At 46.1% G+C, this 21,782-nt stretch overlaps 1 protein-coding gene and 1 long non-coding RNA gene across 2 annotated transcripts in view; both read right to left on the reverse strand.

Moving 5' to 3' along the window:
- The window catches only part of RORA (RAR related orphan receptor A), a 705,545-nt gene extending 688,692 nt beyond the window's left edge, over nucleotides 1–16,853 (reverse strand). Inside the window, exon 1 of the mRNA XM_044918011.1 lies at nucleotides 16,620–16,853. Within this exon, the coding sequence (XP_044773946.1) occupies nucleotides 16,620–16,785 (166 nt within the window). The 5' untranslated portion in view covers nucleotides 16,786–16,853. The remainder of the gene's footprint in view (nucleotides 1–16,619) is intronic.
- LOC110583832 lies at nucleotides 6,575–10,198 on the reverse strand. Its single transcript, XR_002480538.1, has 3 exons — nucleotides 10,167–10,198; nucleotides 8,875–8,946; nucleotides 6,575–8,640 (listed from the first exon to the last, which is right to left on the reverse strand). It is a non-coding gene; the product is annotated as an uncharacterized LOC110583832 (long non-coding RNA).
- Nucleotides 16,854–21,782: the final 4,929 nt, after the last annotated feature.

Here is a 21,782-nt window from a genome sequence, read left to right on the forward strand (position 1 = left end):
CTTAGTATCCAAGTTGTTTTAAGTCAACAGGTCTCCCTAATGACACAGCAATTCTCTAGTCCCTCCGTGGGTGGTGACATTATCAACTCCAGAGGCTACTCCATGTCAGCAAGCCCCTTGAAAACACCAAGTGCCACAAACACAGAGCAGAATCCCACCATAATCATCATCAACCACCATTTACTGCCCCGCCAATAAACACTTGTGCCTTTCTGTGTCTCTCTCAACTACAAAAAAAAAAAAAAATCCCCCATTTAGTTTCCCATGGTCAGACCCATCCTTTGAAGATCTCACACCCTTTCTCAAGACCCTCTTTCAACTTTCTCTCCCACGAAGCCTTTCTCCCAGGGTAATATGGAGACCTCTCCACAGCTACTATTCATTCCATTTCTCCCAACCTTGAGGTTCTGCCAAGTGTGAGGCAGATTCCCTTTAGAGACAGGATAAATCAATGCTGAGCTGTGTAGAAAGTTTAAAAAAGGGGGGGAGGGGGGCAACAACTCTACAATCATCAATTAGACATGATGGGAAGGAGACCATCATCAAAGCAGATAAAATTCAAATGCAACCTGCAGCAGCAAAATGTATTAGAACCTCACTCTAACTTTAGAGACATTCTTGGTGGGGTGTTTTGTTTTTGTTTTTTTTTTAATGCCTTTGGTATACGTGAAATTCCTGAGTCTAAAGCCAGTTTTTTGAGATACTTTTCTCTGTTGAGGCATCAATCCATCCCTTTCACTTTCTCAACCACACCCACTTGGACCTTCGGGCTTCTCTTCTCTTGATGTAAACATGTACACATGTCCTGGTAGAAAAATTTCACCTTCCAATCCCCTGTTAAAAACACCACTCCATAACGCCTACAGCCCAGCTGTCCCTCCTGAGCTCCAGGCCCTTGTTAAAATATTGGTTTTCCTGATTCCCTGGCTAACACTCTCCCTGCCAGCCCCCGATCTCCAGCTGCCCATGAGACGCTTCCCCAGAACCTCCAACTCAGCCCTGGGGACCCGGACCTTCTCCCCGTTCACATCCCACCCCAGACTGTCCCAGCCGGTAATTCTACCCAGCTCAGGTACCGAATGCTGCCATCACCTCCCTGTGAGCCTACGATTTCACCTCCCAGGAAATGCTACCTCGGAGCCCACCACCTCCACCCCCCACCCCCACCCCGCCCCGAGACCTGGCCTGCACTATATCTCTTCAGAACTGTCACAGCGATCTCCTAACTTGGTTCCTTATCTACACTGTCAATTTTCCACCCCAACTTCAAACACAGTTATGCTTAAGGGCCTTATCAAAAAGAAATCTGATATTTTGCACTTGCTCAAAATTTTGCATAGGAAAATGTCCAAGATGCTTACCTGGGCCCCTTTCTCCTTTGTCCAGCTTCATCTCCTGGTTCCTGCCAACATACTTCATGCCCCGGCCGAGCTACACCTCGTTCACCCTACCTGAATGGGCCAGGAACTTCCATCTCGTGTATCCTGGCCCAGGACGGGCTCTCACTTTTTGTCTTTGAGGTAAATCTCTCCACATTTTCCCCAAAACTAGGCGAAGCGACCTTTCTCAGTGAGCTTTCCCTGACCCCTCATGAGGGCAGTTCTCCCTCTTCTGTGTGCTACATATTAGGTAGGTATCTCTGGTTATAGCACTCTCCACATTTTTTGAAATTACTGTGTCTTTCCTGCCTATCAACTCCCTTAACTTGTACCTCCACTGAGCGGCACGTGACCTGACACACAGTAAGTGCTCAATAAATACTTGATGAATGAAGGAAAGGAGGCAATATATGGCATCACCTTTAAACATCTGAAGCTTTCGAAGAATATGAGATGTTCTTGCCTCATCCCAGTCTTCCCTCTGCTTGCACATATTGATTCTAAACTGCACGGTCACTAGCATCCTGAGAGCACTCACTGAACGCCCAAGTGACAGACAGAGAAATGGGACAGAAGACTCGAGACAATCTACAATGCTGCCCTCCAGGAATTGAGACCAGTGAGAAGACAGACACACCAAAGCAGCAAAATATGAATTCAATAAGGACTCTAACTAATGAACGATAAAACCAGAGTGTGTTTGCTCCTAAGAAATAATAATGGAAAAGACTAATTAATAAAGGGATGTTGTCAAACACCATGGTCATTTTCATTATAACATTTTATTAGGCGCAATAGGATATTGGTACTTTTTCATTGAGGTTTGCAATAAAATTTCTCCACTAAATATATCCTTAATCCACATGCCAGGCATTGATGCTGGGTACTCTCTCCTCAAATGCTCGTGGAGTTTAAAGTCAACATTGTTGATCTGTGATACAGCGAGCGCACAGTTGTTTAGGAAGCAAATTTGCCTTCAACATTTTGGTCATCAGAGCAAGCATGATATATATTAAAGTTAAATATATTCTAAACTACATATACTCTCATCTCTTTGGATGAGGTCCTTCTGAGGTTCCAGATTACCAGGTGGTGGTATTGACAATGGTGCAAAAGCAAAACTCTGGAACAGAGGGAGGGAAGAGATGGAGATGACAATAAAATCTCTTCTAGAAGGCCACTGCAGGAAAATCCCTTCCAGATGGCCACTGCACAAAAACATGGGAACGGAGGCTTGGATGCAGCAATCCAGCCTGGAGATGCCCCAGGTAACTCTTCAGAAGCCCCCTGGAGATACCTCCCTGAGAGCTGGAAACTCACACGCAATGCCAAACGACCCCACCCATACCAGTGCTCTTAGGAGTGAAGGGATAATGTCACTGGAACCACAGCAAAGCCTAACAGAGTCATGGACTTTCTAACTTATATGTCGCACGGGGAGCAACCACACTGGATGCTGCCTTCTCAGATCCTGTTTCTGCTCTAGGGTTAGCTAATGACTTAAGGCATAAAAATATGCCTCTATCTTTGCGCTGTGGAGGAAGTCCTTCGGCCAGTGTCCTTCCTTGGGAGACAAGTGACAAAATACAATGACCCTCGTTCCCGGGCCTTAATGTTTCTTTCCCAACCTGAGAAATATCAATGAATAGAGGTTCTCAGACATGGTAATAAGGACCAAGAGGCTGAAACAAATAGACGAAGCCTTGTTTGCAAACCCTGTCCTAGATCCCATATTGACCTAGCCTGCCATAACTAACATCCCTCCCCATCAGGTCAGCCAACTTGCTGTAAGGCAAAAAGAAGGCAAGCATTTTTATGCCACAGTCAACACGGATTTTCTGGATCTGCCTGACGGGCACAATATATGTGTGTGCCTGTGTATATATGTGTATGGACATGTGTGTATGTGCGTGTATATACAGACATCTACATTTACATTTAAACATAGAAGGATGAACTTTTTCACTAAACAATGGCTTATTTTCACTAACTATTCAATATTAAAGGATTGGGGCTTCTCAGCTAGAGTCTGTTTCTTAAAATCCAGCCACTCTACGCCTGTATGTGCATGTGTATTACCCACACTATCACAATACAAATTAGACCAAATAGATGCGTAATTAATGGTGTAATTTGCTTTACAGTGGCACTATCACTATGGCATTACTCTATTTTCATGGCTACTGCGTTATTAGAACTGGCTTCCAACATCGAATAAAGAAATAAAACAACCTAATCAGAATGTCAATTAACTCTGTAAAAGTCATGTAATATATCGAAACAAAAACATTTTCACATCCGAGAAAGACGAGTTTCCACTTTAGGTTCACTTCCTCTTCCTTGCTAATGCTTCTACCTACTATACTTTGACCTATGCTAGTCCAATTATAAGCCAAAATCAATACAGGACCCTCAGCAAGTTTAACTGATTCTCTAAGAAAGGATATTCTAATCCATCAGCACATCCTCCCCTTATGCTAACGTTATTTCCCCAGGTTTACCCAACCCCATGGTGGTACCCGTAACTACTCTTTCTCACACTGCTCTCTCTCATCAGCTCAACTACTGTAACAGCAGAGCAATTTCGAGCAGGTTGTGAGTCTCTGACAGTATTGCTTGCAAAGTGCATGTAAATTATTAGATTACGTTACAAGTGAAAGACTCAGCAGTGGGTCACCGTAGTGGGGCATTAATGCAGAACAAGTTGAATGGAACCCTCACAGACAAGCTTCTCCAATGTAATTTTTTGGCAGGGAGGAGAAAGTGAGTAAAGGGGAAGGGAAGGCAGGGAATGATGACGGGTTGCTGAGAAATGAGGCGTGAGAGAGCTCCGGAGCACAGTGGGAAGGAGGGCGCTGCCACCGCCTCAGTGGCTGGAGGAGGCAGCCGGCAGTGTGGAAGGAACAGCAAGGGTGGGGAGGGGGACAGGCAGACAGGGGCCCTCTTCTGATTCAGCGGAGGCTGTGGGGTGTCAGCTCAGGGAGCCCAAGTGCCTAATGGGGTTGAGCTTCAGGGATTCATCCTCATAAGCATCCAATCCGCGGTGGTTGAGCTGAGTGAGGGGGGCAGAGCCAGTCAGGAAAGGGAACTAGCAGTAAGGTTTTCGATGCCTTCGCATACTCTTGTTTATTTCATAGAGCAACCCATCAGAACCCGAGGAGGAATGATCTAAGGAAAGGGAGTCAGACACCTGAAGAAGAGACAGGTGAGAGGAGGCCAGAGGGCCCGTTTCTGTATGTGCTCCATTATCACCACCATCACACACCAGGCATGCCGGGCATCCTGCGAGGGGCCGCACATGCCTAATCACAGGTGGTCCTCAACCACCTTGGGAAGCCAGCATCATAAACATCTCCAGTTTTCAAGCGATGGAAGAAACAGTCTGAGCAGTGAATGCACTTACCTAAGGTCACACGGCTAGCACCCAGCATACCTGGGCCTCTGGCCCACGTCTGTCTCACTCCCAGCATGCTTGTAATAAGCATGCATGCTGTTTCCCAACACGTCCGGCCTTCATCGGAGTTGCTCAAGACCGGAGCAGGCCTGAACCTGCCACTGAGGGGAGGACTGGTGGTTCCAAGAGAGACAGAAATGGGACAAACAGAGGCAGCCGGGTCCAAACCCAAGGCCCAGCTGGAAGCTGAAGCAAGCAGAAGCTGTGCTTGCTGAGTCGGGAAGCACAGAGCTCAATCTACTGGACAAGTGGCCGGCGAGGCAGGGCAATGTGACGGAGATTCTCTGCACAGTTGATGGAGTACTTACTTTTTGCAAAGCACTGTGCAGGAGTGAAAGAATAAACCATGGTGCTGGTCTTCTTGGGGAGACTAGTTACCTCTCTGGGAAGAAACACTGTAAGATAACAGAAAGGAACCTGGCAAAGAAAGAGGTTGCATGCTTACTGCATGAGCCAGGTCCACATGACTGACAACTGTGGAAGACAGGGGTCACGAGAACTGCAGGAGGGAGAGGGTGAGTCTTATCTCCTAGCCTTATCGAAAACGATTGCAGGTTTTCAAGAAGCAAAGAGAGATAGGGGCAGAAGATGGAAGACGGGGTTGGGAAGAAGAGGGGAAGGGTGAACGCATGTATGAGGAACAGGACTAAAGAAGGCCAAGGCCAAGACACATGTAGAAGAGAATCATCAGAAGTAACCCAGACCTTGGGCTTCACTGAGAGATACCACCCCTAGCATGCAAGATCCAGGAAGGCGGGGATCTGCCCTCTCTCATGTGCTGCTTTTTCACACACAAGGTGCTCAGCAAATCTTCGTGGAATGAAAGAATGCCACCCTCAGGCTTTCCCTCAGTGACATCAAATCCAAGCAAAGGGGATCCCAGAATCTACATTCCAAGCCAGGCTTGGCGGATACATGTCTAAATGTAATAGGATATTAACGAGCATGTGCTAAAAGTGGCATGAAGATACCACATGACAAATAATAAGTATTTACATTATTTTTCCCTCCCCCACCTCCTCCCTGAAATCATAATGAGTAACACCTGGAGCCCAACATCAGTTACTGTGGAAACACTCCATGCCTCCGACTGCCAGGCCACGGCTCACAAAAAGGCTGCTTCTACCTCATGCCCAGGAGAGGGTTTTTAAAATTGTGAGAGGCAGGGCGCCTGGGTGGCTCAGTTGGTTAAGCGACTGCCTTCGCCTCAGGTCATGATCCTGGAGTCCCTGGATCGAGTCCCGCATCGGGCTCCCTGCTCGGCAGGGAGCCTGCTTCTCCCTCTGACCCTCCCCCCTCTCATGTGCTCTCTGTCTCTCTCATTCTCTCTGTCTCAGATAAATAAATAAAATCTTTAAAAAAAAAAAAATTGTGAGAGGCAGCCCATAAATAGATCATGAAACCAATTTGGTGGCTCGTGATTTGGATCTTGTCTTTAAATAATAGAGCAAAAATAACAGTGCATCCCAGGTAAAGGATAAATGTTTTACATGAAAAGTTTATTGCACGCACGTGTGTGTGTGTGCGTGTGCGCGCACTGCCTCACAACGTATTATTTCCTCTCATTGTAGGACACGGTATAAACACTTAAAAGACACTGCCCTAGAGGGGCAAGAAATTCCAATATTGGACATTTCTTTTTCATATTCAAGCTGAATGACCCTTGTTTTCCTGACAATCCTGGCTGAATGTGACTGTCAGAGGTACTGCTCTCTGGGCCAGTAAACTTGGCCCATCCTAAAACATCAAGAAATTCTATGTAACGTACTAAGTTCAGAATTAGTTCCTTCAAAGTACCCCCAGTTTCACAACATACAAACAATCTTTTTGGAGAAAAAGAAGTAAGATTTATTTTTTTCTAGTTACAAAAGTAATACACGTATAAGGCAGGAAAGTAAAAAATACAGAAGAACACAAAGAAAAAAAACTCACACCGGAAATAACCATTTTATCATTTCATCATTAAGGTGTACGTGGGTCCATATTAATACACACGCACACACTATAGTTTTTTACAAAAATGATGTCATTCTGTGCACACTGCTATGAAGGTTATTACTTTTCACGAACAGATGACATTTTCCCCTATCAAGAGAGATTTTTCTACTACAACAGGATTTTTACTGGCTACATAGTATTCCATGGGTGGAACTGCTGGTGAGCATCTCTGTAAAAGGCACTTGCCTTACACCCTCTGCCTTGGGAAAAGCGGGCAGCTGCCAAGAGCCAGCCTCCCCCACTCCACCCTCTGGCTGCGTCCAGCTCCAGCAAGCATCACTGCCCAGGCCGGGACCAATGACCAGATGCTCCCCTCCAGAGCCTCTATTTTACGTTCTACCGATTCAGCAGCGCGCGAGACACCAGCACTATCTTCACTATGCTTTAGAATGGCTCTATTAATACCACCACCAGTTCACTGGCTAATTTTGCTACAATAATAAAAATGCCCAGTGGGATTGGAAAACATAACCATTATTGATAATGTTCCATTACCGATGCACAACCAACATAACGTGCACGGACTTTCACACACGTCAACCACCTCCTGCTGGATGAACTTGTGTACACACTGTAATATCCTCAGGGGGCTCTCCTGGCGGGGCAGGAACTTGATTCTGTACCTTACTGGAATTTCTGAACATCTCGGCACAGCACATGAGTGGAAGGAACACCGGAAGTAGAAGACCCGTATCCCTTGCTACTTACTAGGAATGGGACCTCGAATGCATTATTAGACCTCTGTGGGCGTCAGTGTAAAGGAGGAAGGCCAGGCTGGATGATTCATAAGGCCCCTTCTGGCTCTAACAGGCTTTGGGCTAATAAAGCATGACCACTGCCAGCATCATGAGCAAGCACCACACGCCCAGCACACACCCTCGAGCTCGAGATTAGGAAACTTGCTAGAGCCTCTCAGCGTCGCATCAGTTCTTCTACTGATTCTCTGTAGGGCCTCAAGAAATTTGAGAGCCTCACTAATCTTCAACCTTCCTCCTTCACGCTGTGAAATTTTGAAATTTTACATCTTCCAGGTTAACGGGCTGGTCTCCAGAAATTGTCAGGGTTCCCGCTTTCTGCATCCACGTGCTCGTCAGAAGTGGGCCACAAGTGCTGGAGAGGGTAAAATGCAACTCGCACCTTCACACTTGTCCTCACTGGTCAACTAATACGATCACTAAAAGAAGAATCATTTTTGATTATCAAAGTGTTTCCCTTGCCTTTGCTTTCCAATGCTTCATTACCCAGACAATTGAGAGCTACGGGCAGTTCATCCTCCCAGATGCCCTGTCCTTTCAGACATAATATCCCCATCACACAAACGTTCCTGGGAGTACACCGCTGTATCCTTACCACGGCCTTCTTACCATACACTGGCTTCATGGACTGTACAGTGAAAATGAAAAGCAATACAGTTTATTGAAGAGTTTTTAGATTTGCTAAATATACCCTTGTTTCTTCTGTGATTTGTATGTTGAAAATCCATTAACTGCTATACAGACAGTCTTCCCCAGGCCTGGCATCGATCACATGGGATGAGAGAAGCTTCTCTGCTTCTGGAAGGGCAGAATCACATCTGGTTGTCTTCTCTCCATCTCTGTCCATTTCTTCAGGTTTCTTTAAAACTAATTGGAAGAGTCAATAAACATGCCCGCCAATTCCCTTAACACACTAGGAAGCAGATCATCATGCCCTTCAGAACTGTTCTTGTTCTGTGTTTCCAAGTATTCCCTTACCTGCCTTTGTCAATTGGCATTCTCGACAAGTTCGTCATAACTTCTCAAAGTGTCAACTTTTCCTCTTTTCATTGCCCTTGTTAAAGATAATTTAAAATTAGAAAGTCACATTCCCCGCCATTTCAGAGTCAATGCTAATTTCATTTTCCTTTGCACCGAAGTCTCCTTCCCTCTAGGGATTCCCTTCCTCGTTCACAGCCCCCACTCCCCAGCCCCAAACAGGCATTCTTCATCCCTGTATGCACTGTTCCATTCCCCTACTGTACCCTTCTTATCTCTCCCCCAAAATACTTCACCCAGTGAAACACACTTTAGCTTGTGGTTCTCCTTCCTTCACTCCACTTCTGAGAGAAATGTCTGTGTCTGGAGATTGTAAAGTCACCTTCAGGAAAGAGGCATACAGTTGGCTGTCAATTAATCAGGATAAGACAGAAAAAAATTACATCGTGTGCAGCTTTGCTTCTCAGTACATGCATTTATGCTTTGGGGATCAAGAGGATTTCTCCCACACAACCTAAAATTCATATTTATGCCTTTTGTTTGGCTATAACTAATTCTCTACCTAGCAGCACAGTAGTTAATAGTCTGGATTATTTAAAGCAGTGATTACCATAGCTCATTATAAATTCAAGTGTTGGCCCCTCATTTTCCCCCCATTCTGTTTCACCTCTATCCTTTGCAATCTGCCTATTTATCCTTGGTAGCGCTCTTTGCTCATAAGTCCAATAATTTTATATTCTGTAATTTTTAGCCCCACGTCTAGTTTGACATATAGATTTTTAAGCCAGTTTATTTTCCCCCATTAAGCACGGACCCAAACGTCACCATTCCTGTCACGTATACAATTCCATCAAGTTTCAGAGTGTCATTTATACACAATTTTATTTCTTCTTACTTCTTTCACACACGCCTACCACTTACGTACAGCAACTTCACTACATTCATATTTCATAAACTTCATCAGTATTCAGCCAAATCCTCCCCCGAAGTAAGCTAGGTATTTTTAACAGTGCGCTGCCTCTTTCACAGGCTTGAGGATCCTGTACTAAGCAGCACCCTTCCTTGCACCCCAGACGAGTTTCATCTATGATGGTCGGTTCGTGGATGGGGGAACTTCCTGATTATTTCAAAAAACTTTCAGATAGTTCACAACCAAAACGCAAATGCCCAGTAACATTGCTAGAGATGATTCGAAGCTGGGAGATTATAAATCCTCTATGCCACACGCATTCCTACTCTGTTCCAGCCTCTGATTGAGCTTCGGGGAGAACAGCGCTGGTACAGAAACTCCCTGGCCTGGCCTGCAGTCCTCCGGCACCTTCAAGGGTGTGGGAGACCTGTACTCTCAACTGGTGGTGGACCCTGGAGAGGGCTCTGCAGCTGGCCACCAGGGCCTCAGTTCTGTGGACGAGACAATCGCCAGGAAACCACAGGGCCACGCCATTGTCAATGTGCCACAGGACATACTGTGATAAGACAGTCTGTAATAATGACATGTCAATGAAGGCCATAAACATCTGGTAGGGGAAGAAAGGAAAAAAAAAAAAAAAAGCAAAAAAACAAAAAACAACTGTTGTTCCACCAACACAAGGGAACTGTTACCTGTAATTCCTTTTCATGTTAGCACATAAAAGCGGGAGCAAAAAGCAAGCCACGAGACGTGGCTCATTTATTCCTCATCACGCTCCATTCCCCTCTTCTACGGACTTCTCGAGACAATTTCCTTGATGTCCTTACACCAAAAACAAAACAACAACAATAATAATAATAATAACTGGGCTGTCACAAAAGAACACCATGACCCCTAAGATGAATTTGCAATGCTGTGACAACAAGGATATCAGAAGATAACCACAGACTACTATTAAATCACATGGGACGACCCTGAGAAAGTCAGCCTCTGATGGTGCCATCCTGGGCATGCCTTCCCTACTGGTCCAGTGAACAAAGGCCCAAGCTTTAAAGGAGAATTTCCTTTGGGGGAATTTAAATGTTCTTTATTGATATTCTTGAAAGTCTTCCCTCCAACCCTAGAATTTCCTAGTTTTTAGGATTTATGATACCCTCTCAATATATCTAAGGAAGAGGCAAAATTAGCCGATATTTCTATCTACCATTATTACATGGGGGCGAAGTTACACAATGCTATGGTAATACATTACATAACTTATTTGTAAATACAACAGTCTTCCTAAACATCTAAGAATGATTTTGCATCCTCCGTTAACTGCAGGGAAAGCGTTAAGGCTCTAGATTCAGGTTGAAATTTTCCTAGAAAGTAAAAACCTCAATTAACCAGAATCAACTAATTAAAGTGAATTTCCGTTTTGCTCCTTGCAAGTTAGAGACCAAGAAAGGCAAATAACAAAACATACTGATATTGAGGATTTAACAGAAAAAGAAAACAATTTCCAAGCTGGGATCAGGGCAGATTTAGTCCAATCTCTGACACTGTCCCCATTCACAGTTCTATAATGTACAATCAGAATTCATCCTCAGAACAGTGACCCTATGGCACTGTAAGATCCTCAAACCTCAAAGAAAGATTCGATTACATTCCCCATGTTCTTTCCTAGGGTAGGAAAGGGGACCAGTACATTTAAAAGAAACATATTCAAAGAGAAAAAGGAAAGATCCGGTTAATCTACTGTTAGCCAGAAAAACGAATTCACCAGTAATGCCTTGGCACTCTTATAGAAAAATCATGATTTACTGTATATTAATCGAAACTTGAACACTGATTATCTGGAGAATTTTTTTAAAGCATTAATTCAAAATGATTCGCTTTTATTTCTCTTAACATACGGTTTAGTAAGGTGGGTGAAAAATTGAAAAGCTCGTTTCCAAACTAACACTTCCCATTATGAATCTCACACACACACACCACACACCGCACACACACACAATCCCCCCCGCAAAAAAACCAAAACATTTCTTTGTATGATACAAGAGAGAACAATACAGAGAAAAAGAGACAGAGAGAGAGAGAGACTGTTCCTAAATTCTCAATGAGGATGACAGTCTTCATATTCAGAAAGATATTCCACATTCTAGGTTGGGGTTCACTCTGGTACCTTAAGGCCTTTCAAAGCAGACTGTTGTTGCTCTGGAAAAATCTATCACTAATCTAGGATGATTGGTCAGGAATCTCCCTGAGGGAGTGGACGACGTCTACCTCAGAGTACCTGAACAATGGCTCACGGAAGACAAAGAGCTTAAGCAGCAGGTTATGTCATATGAAGAGAGCTGGGTTTTCTAACAAAATTTTAGTCTCTGGCACAAGGGCAGTCCCATTATAATTTTTCCCCAGACACCTGAAATGTCATTATGTATTTTGCTTCTACAAACACGTAAGTACATATGTAACCTAAGAAGCACAATTCACCAAGTAGACTAAGACCATGGATGAGGGCAGAGAGGAGCAGCACTCTCAGAAAAAGTGGCCTACGCCGTAAGAGACTGTACCACACAAACAGAATTTTCAGTGACATCCAACTCAAGTCTGCCCTTCCAACAACACACCCCAACTTCCTGGAAGCAAAAACGGAGAAAAGTGTGCATCTCCAGTCAGAAGTGACAAGAGTGTTGGCCAAGGAGAAGTAGCCATGGGCTTGTCTCACTTGCATTCCAACGGTTAGCTCTGGACAGGGTCGGTTTGCTTCCAAAAGCAATTCAGCTGTCCCCCCAAATCCTCAGAACGTTTCCCCTGGAGGCACAACCACCGCAATGAATATTCTCGAACCTCCCTGCAATCCCACCTAGGAGCCTGGTGTGGAACTAGCAGTGTGTGCTGCACCCCCGACCCCCACCACCACCTCTGCTGCCTTGAAAACATGAGCTTAAGGGTCTCAGGGGAGCGGGCTTCCATGCAGACTCTCTATTTCAGTTTTGGAAATGGAGGCATTTTCTAGAAAAAGCCAAGGCTCCTCATGATGCTGGTAGGTTCTGGAAAATTCCAGCAGGTGGCTAACATAAAAAGAGTCTGCTATACACGGTTTTTGGCCACTCAGGATTTGACTTCTGGATTAATAATTCAATTCTTTTTAAGAAAGAAGGGGGGAAGCAACAGGAAAGGTTATCCTAACTATCACCAAATGCATTTTCTAAAACTATTCCAGTACATTTTTTAAGGGTATAACTATAAATGTTTTTATGAGCAATTTACCGGAAAATTAAAGTCCCTTAGTTTAAAAAACAATTATTCCATCCCTCCGGCAAAGGATTTTATGCCAGCCAGTAGCTCTTTCAAACTATGGGGCATCACTTGGTCACTGTGGAGAGCCTGGTCCGTGTCAGAAAAGTTGATCTGAGAATCAATGTCTAGAAAAGGCTATAAACTACCAGGCAAGAAGGACACCTACCTGAAAGTGAATCAGCCAAGACAGAAAGGGGGACGTGAAGGCCAAGCACTTTGGTTTACGTGGTTCTAGAAGTCCTCAGGGCTACAAATAAACTACAGGCCTTGTTAACTGATTTTAAATCAATCTAAGCTGAGCCTCCAGGGGGTTCAATCTCAACCCAACTGAGCTTTTCAGTGTTAATCCCATCTTTTGGTTTCGATTTTTCCCTTAGGTCGGCCTGCCCTAAAAGCCTTCAACCTGTAACACTGGTGTTCCAAACCAAGTGCGAGCCACACAGCCCTGTGAGGATAACTTTAGGAAAGTGAAATATGTAAGCTTCTGGCATGCATATAATAATGAGATTCTGGAAAAGGGTTTTTAACAACAGTTATGTCACAATGCTTATGGCTCCCTGAAGTCCCTGAAAGCCTTGTTAAATTAAAGATTCGCTGTGGTTTTTTTTTTCCCCTGCTTCATTCTTACTTCCCATGTTGCCTCTTGCCTTTCTTTTTTGCCTTTCCTTGGGTTGTAAAGATGGTACTGAATGACACCAGCCATCATCAATACCACCTAGAAAACGGGGCAGTTTCATTACGACTGCGAACATTCCCTGCTAGTTTTAAGGACAGGGGAAGGTCCACCTTTCAGATTACAAAGTCACACATCTGATTCTGGAAGCGCAGGCACCGAGGGTACGAAGCCCGTTCACGTGGGGACTCCCAGGAGTTTGGCATTCAGCAACAGCTTCAAGTCTACCTGGTAATGTCTCATGAGGTCACCTCAATGTCACGAGAATCCAGACCACAATTTCTGTGGACTGCAAACACTGGCTGGCTGGAGGCTAACCCTGCTACCTCTCTGGAAAGCATCTCCCAAATCCAAAAGCTTCCCATGTCACCCAATGCCAAGAACTCCATTCAATCCTCCTTGAGGTTGAAAATGCTAATTATAAGGTGATGATGTTTGCTTTTCCTTTTGAGTTGTGTGCCTTTCTGTTTTAAGTATCAAAAAGGCGTAATCACCTAGTGTGTAGGTTAATTTCTTTCCGATATTGTAATTTATGCAACATTAATACTGGATGCCAGCTCCAATTTTCTTGCTGCTTACACTCTGGGAGCCGACTTGCATATTCTGCCAACTCCATTACATCATCTGAAAACCCAAACATTTCCCATTTTCAAATCACTCTCATCTACCAGGCATACTTACACATTCTTTTTCTCCCTAGGTCACACACACAAAGACTGGGATCCCTGAGGAGCAGACACTACATCTGAGGTTAAAGTCTGCAAATGCACATAATTTCTGGAAGCTATTACTACTGCTGTGTTCACTAAAGGATGCCTCCATCTCTGACCTTCCTTTTTCCATTCAGACTGTTATATAACCTAGTGCCTGCGTGCAGGATGTGAGTTGAGGGTTTGGGCCTTACCTCTTCTCCCTCCCCCTAGTAAATCTCTGGAGAGATGGACAAGGGGGTTGGTTCAAAGAAGAGTGAGTGGAGGGTGACCCTCTAGGGGGCAAGGGGACAAAGGTGAACAGGTCAGCTGTGCAGGATGCATCCCACCCCTACTTTGTCCTCTCCCCTTTTTGCTAAGCCTAGGGGGCTAGTGGTACTGAATGCCCCAGCCTTATATAATTTGCAAGAACAGCAAGTTAGGGATTTGTTAGTCGGTTCTGCAGCTGCCACCCTCATCTCTCGCAAGAACACCTTCTGGCAAGAATGACACCTGAAGATGCTAATAACACACGGGAGGGTGAGGTTAAGGGGGGGGGGGGACAGCACAAATCAGAAATTAGTGTGGCTTCCTATATACTATGTCCCCCCCTTTAAAAAAAAAAAAAAACTCAGAAACACATGAAGGGGATTTTCTCCAGTGTTTCTGATTAACCCTGTTACATAACCCGCTCGCATTCCAAATCCACCGTCTCAGGGTCTAAATATACTCTTTGCAGCCAAAAGCTCTCCACACACAAACTCACCGAGCTGGCGGCAGGACCCGGCCCCCAGCCCTGATCCCCCTCCCTCCCTTCCCGTCCCTTGCTGCCCCCCCCCCCCCCCCGCTGAAACCGCGGTTCGGCGTGTTCACTCCTCGGAAATCGCCTTTAATTAAATGTTTTTCGTGTGTGTCATCCTGATGGCTTTTACTGTACTCGAATTCCGTGAATGGGAAAGCTCCCGGACAGGGGGTGTGGCTAAGGGGGGGGGAGAGGAATACTGTAAAACAGCCAGCACATGATCAGCCATATTCCTACCTCCAACTATAACATGGAGAGGAAGGGAGCGGCTCCCGGGCCCCCACTTGCCTCTCTCCAGCCCTCCCCAATCGCCGCCAGAAGCCGAGTGGCAAGAGGAGGGGGCGCGCTGGGCCAGTGCCCAAGCCCGGGCTGGAGATCCTCCTGATCCCCAGCCCTTGGGCTGCTCGCGCGAGCCTGCTTCCTCCGGAGTGACAGGCGTGATTTATACATTATTTACAACAGTAATTAAAGCCGTAGCTTCCTCCTGTTCTTTGCAAACTCCAGGCGCAATCAAATAAATAATCCCCCACCTCCAAGAAAAACCCCCACATCAGCTTCGGACACCTTTAAGAAAGAGAGAGAGTGAGCTTTCCCCAACACTCGACTTTAACTAGGAAAAAGCAAGGAGGGGGCAATGGAGTCCCCCGCCCCCCCTCCCCGCACATACGCTCCAAAACGAAGTGTAAAAATCGCTCGGGGGGGGGGGGGGGGACATCTCTCGCACTATCCAACCAGCATTCAACTCTCGCTGACCATTCCCAGGTTCTTGCAGAAACGCTTGAACCTCAGAGAGGGAAGGATTCCCAGGGCAGAAATAAGTTTGGGTGCATTTCGAGCTTTCTGTTCCTGCTTGTTTGCTTTTGCAGACGCTCACTCCGAATGCGCGTGGAGCGCCCCACAGCACCACCGCCCTCCGCGCGCTAGCGCGCACACGCCCCCCGCCAGCCTGGGCGCCGGGCTGCGAACCCCGGGTCTGCAAACTTGCGGATCTCCCCTCGCCGCGCCCGCCAGACAACTTGGCGAGCGCCTCACGCGCCCGCACCCCCCTTCCTCCATGGAGCCCTTCCTCCAAATCCCAAACCCACCGCCGTGTTCCAGAGAAGGTGCCCCCGTCGCCCCCTGATCCAGGAGCGCCCCCTCGCCACCCCCCGGGGCTTCCCAGGTCGCTCACTCCTCCCGCACCCCCTCAGCTCTGCGGGGGACCGAAAACACACCCTGTCTGAGACAGCCGGGGCCGAAACTGTCAAGAGGAGAAAAGGTAAAGCGGGAGGAGGGTGGCCATAAACGAATTTTTTTTTCCTTCTTAAAAGGACACTGCCGCTTTAAAAGTTTCTTTCCCGGGCCCCCACTCTCGGGTTCTCCGTGTTTTGGGGGAGCGTATTTAATTTGGGCTACGCGGCTTTCCTCCTCTCTTTGCAGAAAAATCAAAGCCAGGGGCTGAGCCCGCCGGCTGTCAACCCTCCTGCCGCCTCCCCCGCCCCCCTCTCCTCCCGCAACCCGAGAACGGGCTGCAAAAGTTTGCAACATTTCTGGGGGGCGGAGGGGGGAGGGGAGGGGGGCTCTCCGGGCTCGGGGCGCCGCTGCAGGCTCGCGCGCGGCCCCGGACCCCGCGCTCCGGGCGCCCGCTCCCGGCCGGCCCCCGCTCCGCGCCCGGGCTCCCGCCGCCCCCTCCTCAGCCCCTCTCGCAGCCTCCTACCTCTGCTGGTGCTGGAATAGCTCTGTCTGCGCACCGGGGCGGGCGGCTCGCTCTTGCGGGCGGATTCCTGGTTCAGCGGGGTCTCCCTGGCGCCGGCGGCCGCGTCCGCGCCGCTGCTGCCCGGCTCGCTGGCGGCGGGGTCGGGGGCTGCCGGAGCTGACTCCATGTTTTTTCCCAATGTAGAGATCGCTGGAGATGGCGAGCTCCGAGACTCCCTCTATCTTCTGTTTTCAGAGCAACTCTATGGTACCAAAAAAAAAAAAAAAAAAAAAGAGGGGGGAGAAAGAGACCAGGGAGAGCAGGAGGGAGAGAGCAGGCGGCGGCGGGCGAGCGAGAGCGCGAGGGAGCGCGCGGAGTGTGTCTGGGTGGACGTATGTGTGCGCCCGAGAGGGGTTGGGAGGCGGGTCTGGCCACAGGCAGCGCTAGCGAGAGCTTCTCCAGCCGGCCCCCACACCCACATTCCCCACCCTCCAGACCCCAGACCGAGAGCCACCGACTGGCTGCCAATTGGGGGGGGAGGGGGGCAGGAGGGGAGAGGCTCTCTTGCCCTGATCCTCCCCTTTGCCCAGCCCAGGGACAAAATTAAGATCAGCGAGATGATTCCGTGCCTACTTCTGAGACTCTCTCGGGAACAGAACTCGTCCCCATCTGCAGGCGGCGTGAGAAGAGACAAATGCGATCATCCACGGTGGGGAATCGCAGGTAGCTCCCTGCCAGCCCACCCCAGGACTGAGGAGAAAATAAAAAGGAATTCGACCTGGGCCGACACCCCAAGGAAGGAGGAGGTTGGGGGGACGTGGCACTTCTTACTTCGGGATGGGACGTCCAGTGGGTTTCCAGACTTAGTTTGATACATCTGTGTCTAAAACAGATTTTGGGTCTAGAATCGCCATGGACAGCCAATTTCTGGTGTGGTTGAAAGAGGTGGCTTTCAGCCGCTTTGCTGTTTCCTCTGAGAAGGATCCAGAAACCACTTGGCAGGGCAGTTTCTACTGAAGAAAACTTTGGCCTGTTTGGTTGACGACTATCTAAGCTGGTTGAAATATGCCACACTGCATCTAGTTCCTGTGTGGCTGCTAATTGTCAATATCCACTGGTCATTTTGCTATTAAATGTACAGTCTCATCCATAAAAGATATACTGAAGAGGCATTAATAATGTCTGGATGATAGAATTCAGATAATTAACAGCTCCTAATAAGTCACATCATTGTAGACATCATTCTGCACCTCCCTTCCATTGAAACATACCCATCACACAGTAGGTGTTTAATGAAATCCAAGGAAAGTAGAGAATTGCATCAGTATTACCTTGACCCCAAACTCCAATATGAAGGGACAATACAAATTGAATGAGTGGAAACCATTCAGGTGGTAGTAGCCTGACTTCTCTGCCTCAATACTCAATTCACCAGTTCTTTTTGCCTGCCCAGACACTGATGAAATCAGTACATTTTTAACACACACCCCCACCTTCCTTTCAGAAAGCTCACAAATTTTGACGATAAAAAATATTATTATATACCAGAAGGTGGCATAAATATGTGTATTTAGGGGGTTGGGATGAGAGAAAGAAGTAGGGAACATTTTGCTTTTTCTACCTTCCTGGTTTGGAAAAAGGCTTTTTAAAAATAAGGTGGGAGGGGGGACCTAGTTAGATAATTGCTTAAGAGGAACCTCTATATGCCAAACTTCACACATGGTTTGTGTTACTGTTACTGATCTTGGTCTGATTTCAGATACACAATGCTATTTGCCATGGTCTGTGTGTTAAATCAGCAAAACCTGTGGTCCACTCTTCGGAGTGATGTAAATGAGATGTGAACGGTTCTGATACCTTAATCCAGTCTCTGCAAGGATCCCTGGCTTTAGCCTGTCTGTTGGCGCCTACAAACAAAGCCACGATTGTCTCCTCCATCCCAAATCAGATGTGTGGGTTTCCCCATACATCAAAGCACAGATTTCCAGAACAGCCTTCACACCATTTACAATTGGTTAGCCTGTTAATAATGTTCTTGATACAATTGACCTATCTTGTCACTCTTGACTTTTCTAAGTAAACAAATATATCAAAGTGCACAGTTTAATAAATAAGCGAGTGCCTCTGGGGAAGTGAATATCTCAAAATATATCCACTGCTCCATATTTATTTTAAAATATTTTTAAACAATTTTTCATATTAAATTTCACCAATAATTCTATTTGGGATACAAGTGGCTCAAAACATACCCCTGGCTCCTTTTTAGGTACCAGTAGCAACTCATTAACATTTTTCTGGTTAAGTCTATTCCCCTGAGCCTTCAATTGGTTCCTTTGCTGTTCTCTAAGCTGTATTTGTTCACCCTGGAAAGACCTTCCTGGAAATGGCCCTAGTGACCTTAGTCAATTAAGATAGAATCCATATTCCCTTCAGCAGTAAATTCCAGCTCCAAAAAGCCATTCCTCCAAACTCTCTAAAACAATTACTGCTTCTGCAACTTAAAACAATTGGGACCGAAAGTGCTTTCCCCAAGGGAAAAATAAAAGTGAGTTAGATACATTCCTTGACTGTCAGTCATTGTTACTAAAGTGTAAATTACCCGGATTGGGGAAGCATTTGAAACCTGGAAAGCACAGTGATTACGTTTATATATTTTACTTCCCTCATGCCCCTTGCCTGCTTACTAATTAAAGCTTAACAATTTTTCAAATATTTGGAAAGATGGAAGCCTTCCTTAGGCTCTGCTTGTTGACAAAGGGCAATAGTGTTTGCTTAAAAATGGTTATTTTACTTTGCACTACTGAGTTCTCTGACAGACGATGGCTTAGAAAATCTATGCTTTGTAGAAGAGATAAACCTAAATCCATTTTTTTGCAGACTGTTCTCTCCCTCCCCAAATTCTCCAAGACTCTTCCCTCCCTCCTGGCCAATCCCACGCTCCCCTCTTGATGGTAACAAGATGGTTTGTTTTCTCTTATTCCAAGGTAATTCCTGGGAACCTCTGAGTGAGCTTTGACTCCTCTTTCTCACCACTGGCCCTAGCTCTCCACATCTTCACGTACTTGTCAAGTGCTTTAAATTCTACCTCTGTGACCTGTGTCCCTTCTTTCCACAGCCACCACTCCAGTTCCAGACATTATTGCTCACCTACACCATTACAGTAACCTTCCAAATAACTGGCCTTCAGTCTTATAACCATTCTAATCCATCCCAAATAACACTGCCAAGTTAATTACCCTGAACTACAGCTCTCATTTCCCACCATGTCACTCCCCTGCTTACAAGACTTTAATGGCTCCCCATTGCCTATCCAATTAACTACTAACTAGTCAACACGGTATTCAAGGCTCTACCTCACTTATCTCCACACTCCTGCACCAGGGATGGCAAATTGATCTATCTCATGAAGGAGCTCCTGAGGTTGGTTGGAAAGGTGTGGGCTGTGATTAATTAATGTCGTCTCCCATGGGTGGAGGATCGGGAGTGTGACACTCATGCAGAGTTTGCCAAACTGCCTTACATCCTTACATAATCGCTGCAATCCCTGTGTAATCCTCAGACCAAGCCACGTGCTGCCTCCTACGCTTCTTCCTGCTTGTAGTGCGGGAGACAGGGACAGGTGCCTATGCGTCTTTTCCCCAAATGCTCTTCTTGCCCTCTCCGTTTACTGAAACCCTACCTATCAAGGTCCATTCTGAAAGGCAACTCTTCTGTGGAACCTTCTCTGATTTACCCCAAACCAAATATTTGAACTTAGTACTGTTGACCCTTGAACAACACAAGGGTTAGGGGCGCTGACCCACCGTGCAGTCGAAAATCCACATATAACTTTTGACTCCCCCCAAAACGTCACTAATAGCCTACTGTTCACTGGCAGCCTTACTGATAACATAAACAGTCAATTCACATTTAATTTGTCTATGCTTCATACACTGTTCTTGGAATAAAGTAAGCTAGAGAAAAGAAAATGTCATTAAGAAAATCATAAGGAAGAGAAAATACATTTAGAGTGCTGTACTATATTTATAGAAAAAAAAAATCCACAGATAAGTGGACCCATGCTGTTGAAACCTGGTTGGTCAAGGGTCAACTGTACTTTGCACCCCTTTTAAGGCACTTGGCACAATTTATCTACTTTGTGCTGTCCTTGGTTGAAGATTTGCCTTACTCCTCCTGGTAAAAGATACATTCCTTGAAAATAGGGACTCTGCCCTTGCACATAGTAGGTATTCATTAGAGTTAGTGGATTTGGGGAATGGAATTGATAAACTAATCATAACGTAGCATGTCCACACAGTGCTCCCTTACACAATGAGAATGAAAACCTAAGCGTTTCAACTTTCAATCACTTGAACTAAGCCTTTCCTTCCTGGATAAAAGATCAGTTGACATGTATGGGCTGTTAAAATTTATATATGCAAAAAAGTTGACAGTTATTTTCTTTGCATTTTGTGGAGAGGGAGAGCAGGAAAATTATGGAAATATATAGTAGAATATCCTTGGGAGAGGGGAGCTTTCTACAACATGCCTAAGAACAAAGAAGACAAAATTAAAACCGAGTGCCCAGACGACAAGTTTCTTTTCTTTCAAAAAAGCATCAAGAAGCTGAAGCTGAACTCTCTGCCGGAAGTAGAAGAAACTCAAATGAAAACACCGCACTGCTTTGGGGTATGGGAGGGACTTCATCCTGCTGCAAGGTTTGTAGGTACAGAGTCCGGCCAGGCCCAGCCAGTGAAGTCTGGGCTAGGAAGAGCCCGCTGTTCAGATCAGAGAAGGAAGCCTGTAAACCTGAGGTCCTCACGGATGGGAACAGGAGAGCCAGGCTCACCAGATGCTAGGGAATAAGGAGGAAGATTTACTCTGGCTGATCCAGTGCAACTCTCTTCCCATTTTGTGAAAGAGAGAACTAAAATGCAGAGAACTGCCTTGCTCAAGACCACCCAGTTAATCAGTGGCCTGACCTGGTAGCCTCAGAGCAGGAATTCCAGACCCAGCCCTGCCACAGAGGAGCAGTCTAGGTCCGTTTCCTCATCTACAGATGAAGGTTGTTAGGAGGGTAGATGAGATGTTCTTCTAGAATGCTTGCCACTCAAAATTTTGCTATTATTCTTAGTCATCTTAGAGGATTTAATAAAATACTGTATACAACTGCCCTGTCCAGTACAGTAACCACTAGCTACAAGT

This window comes from Neomonachus schauinslandi, chromosome 9, assembly GCF_002201575.2.
Source record: "Neomonachus schauinslandi chromosome 9, ASM220157v2, whole genome shotgun sequence".
Lineage (NCBI taxonomy): Eukaryota > Metazoa > Chordata > Mammalia > Carnivora > Phocidae > Neomonachus > Neomonachus schauinslandi.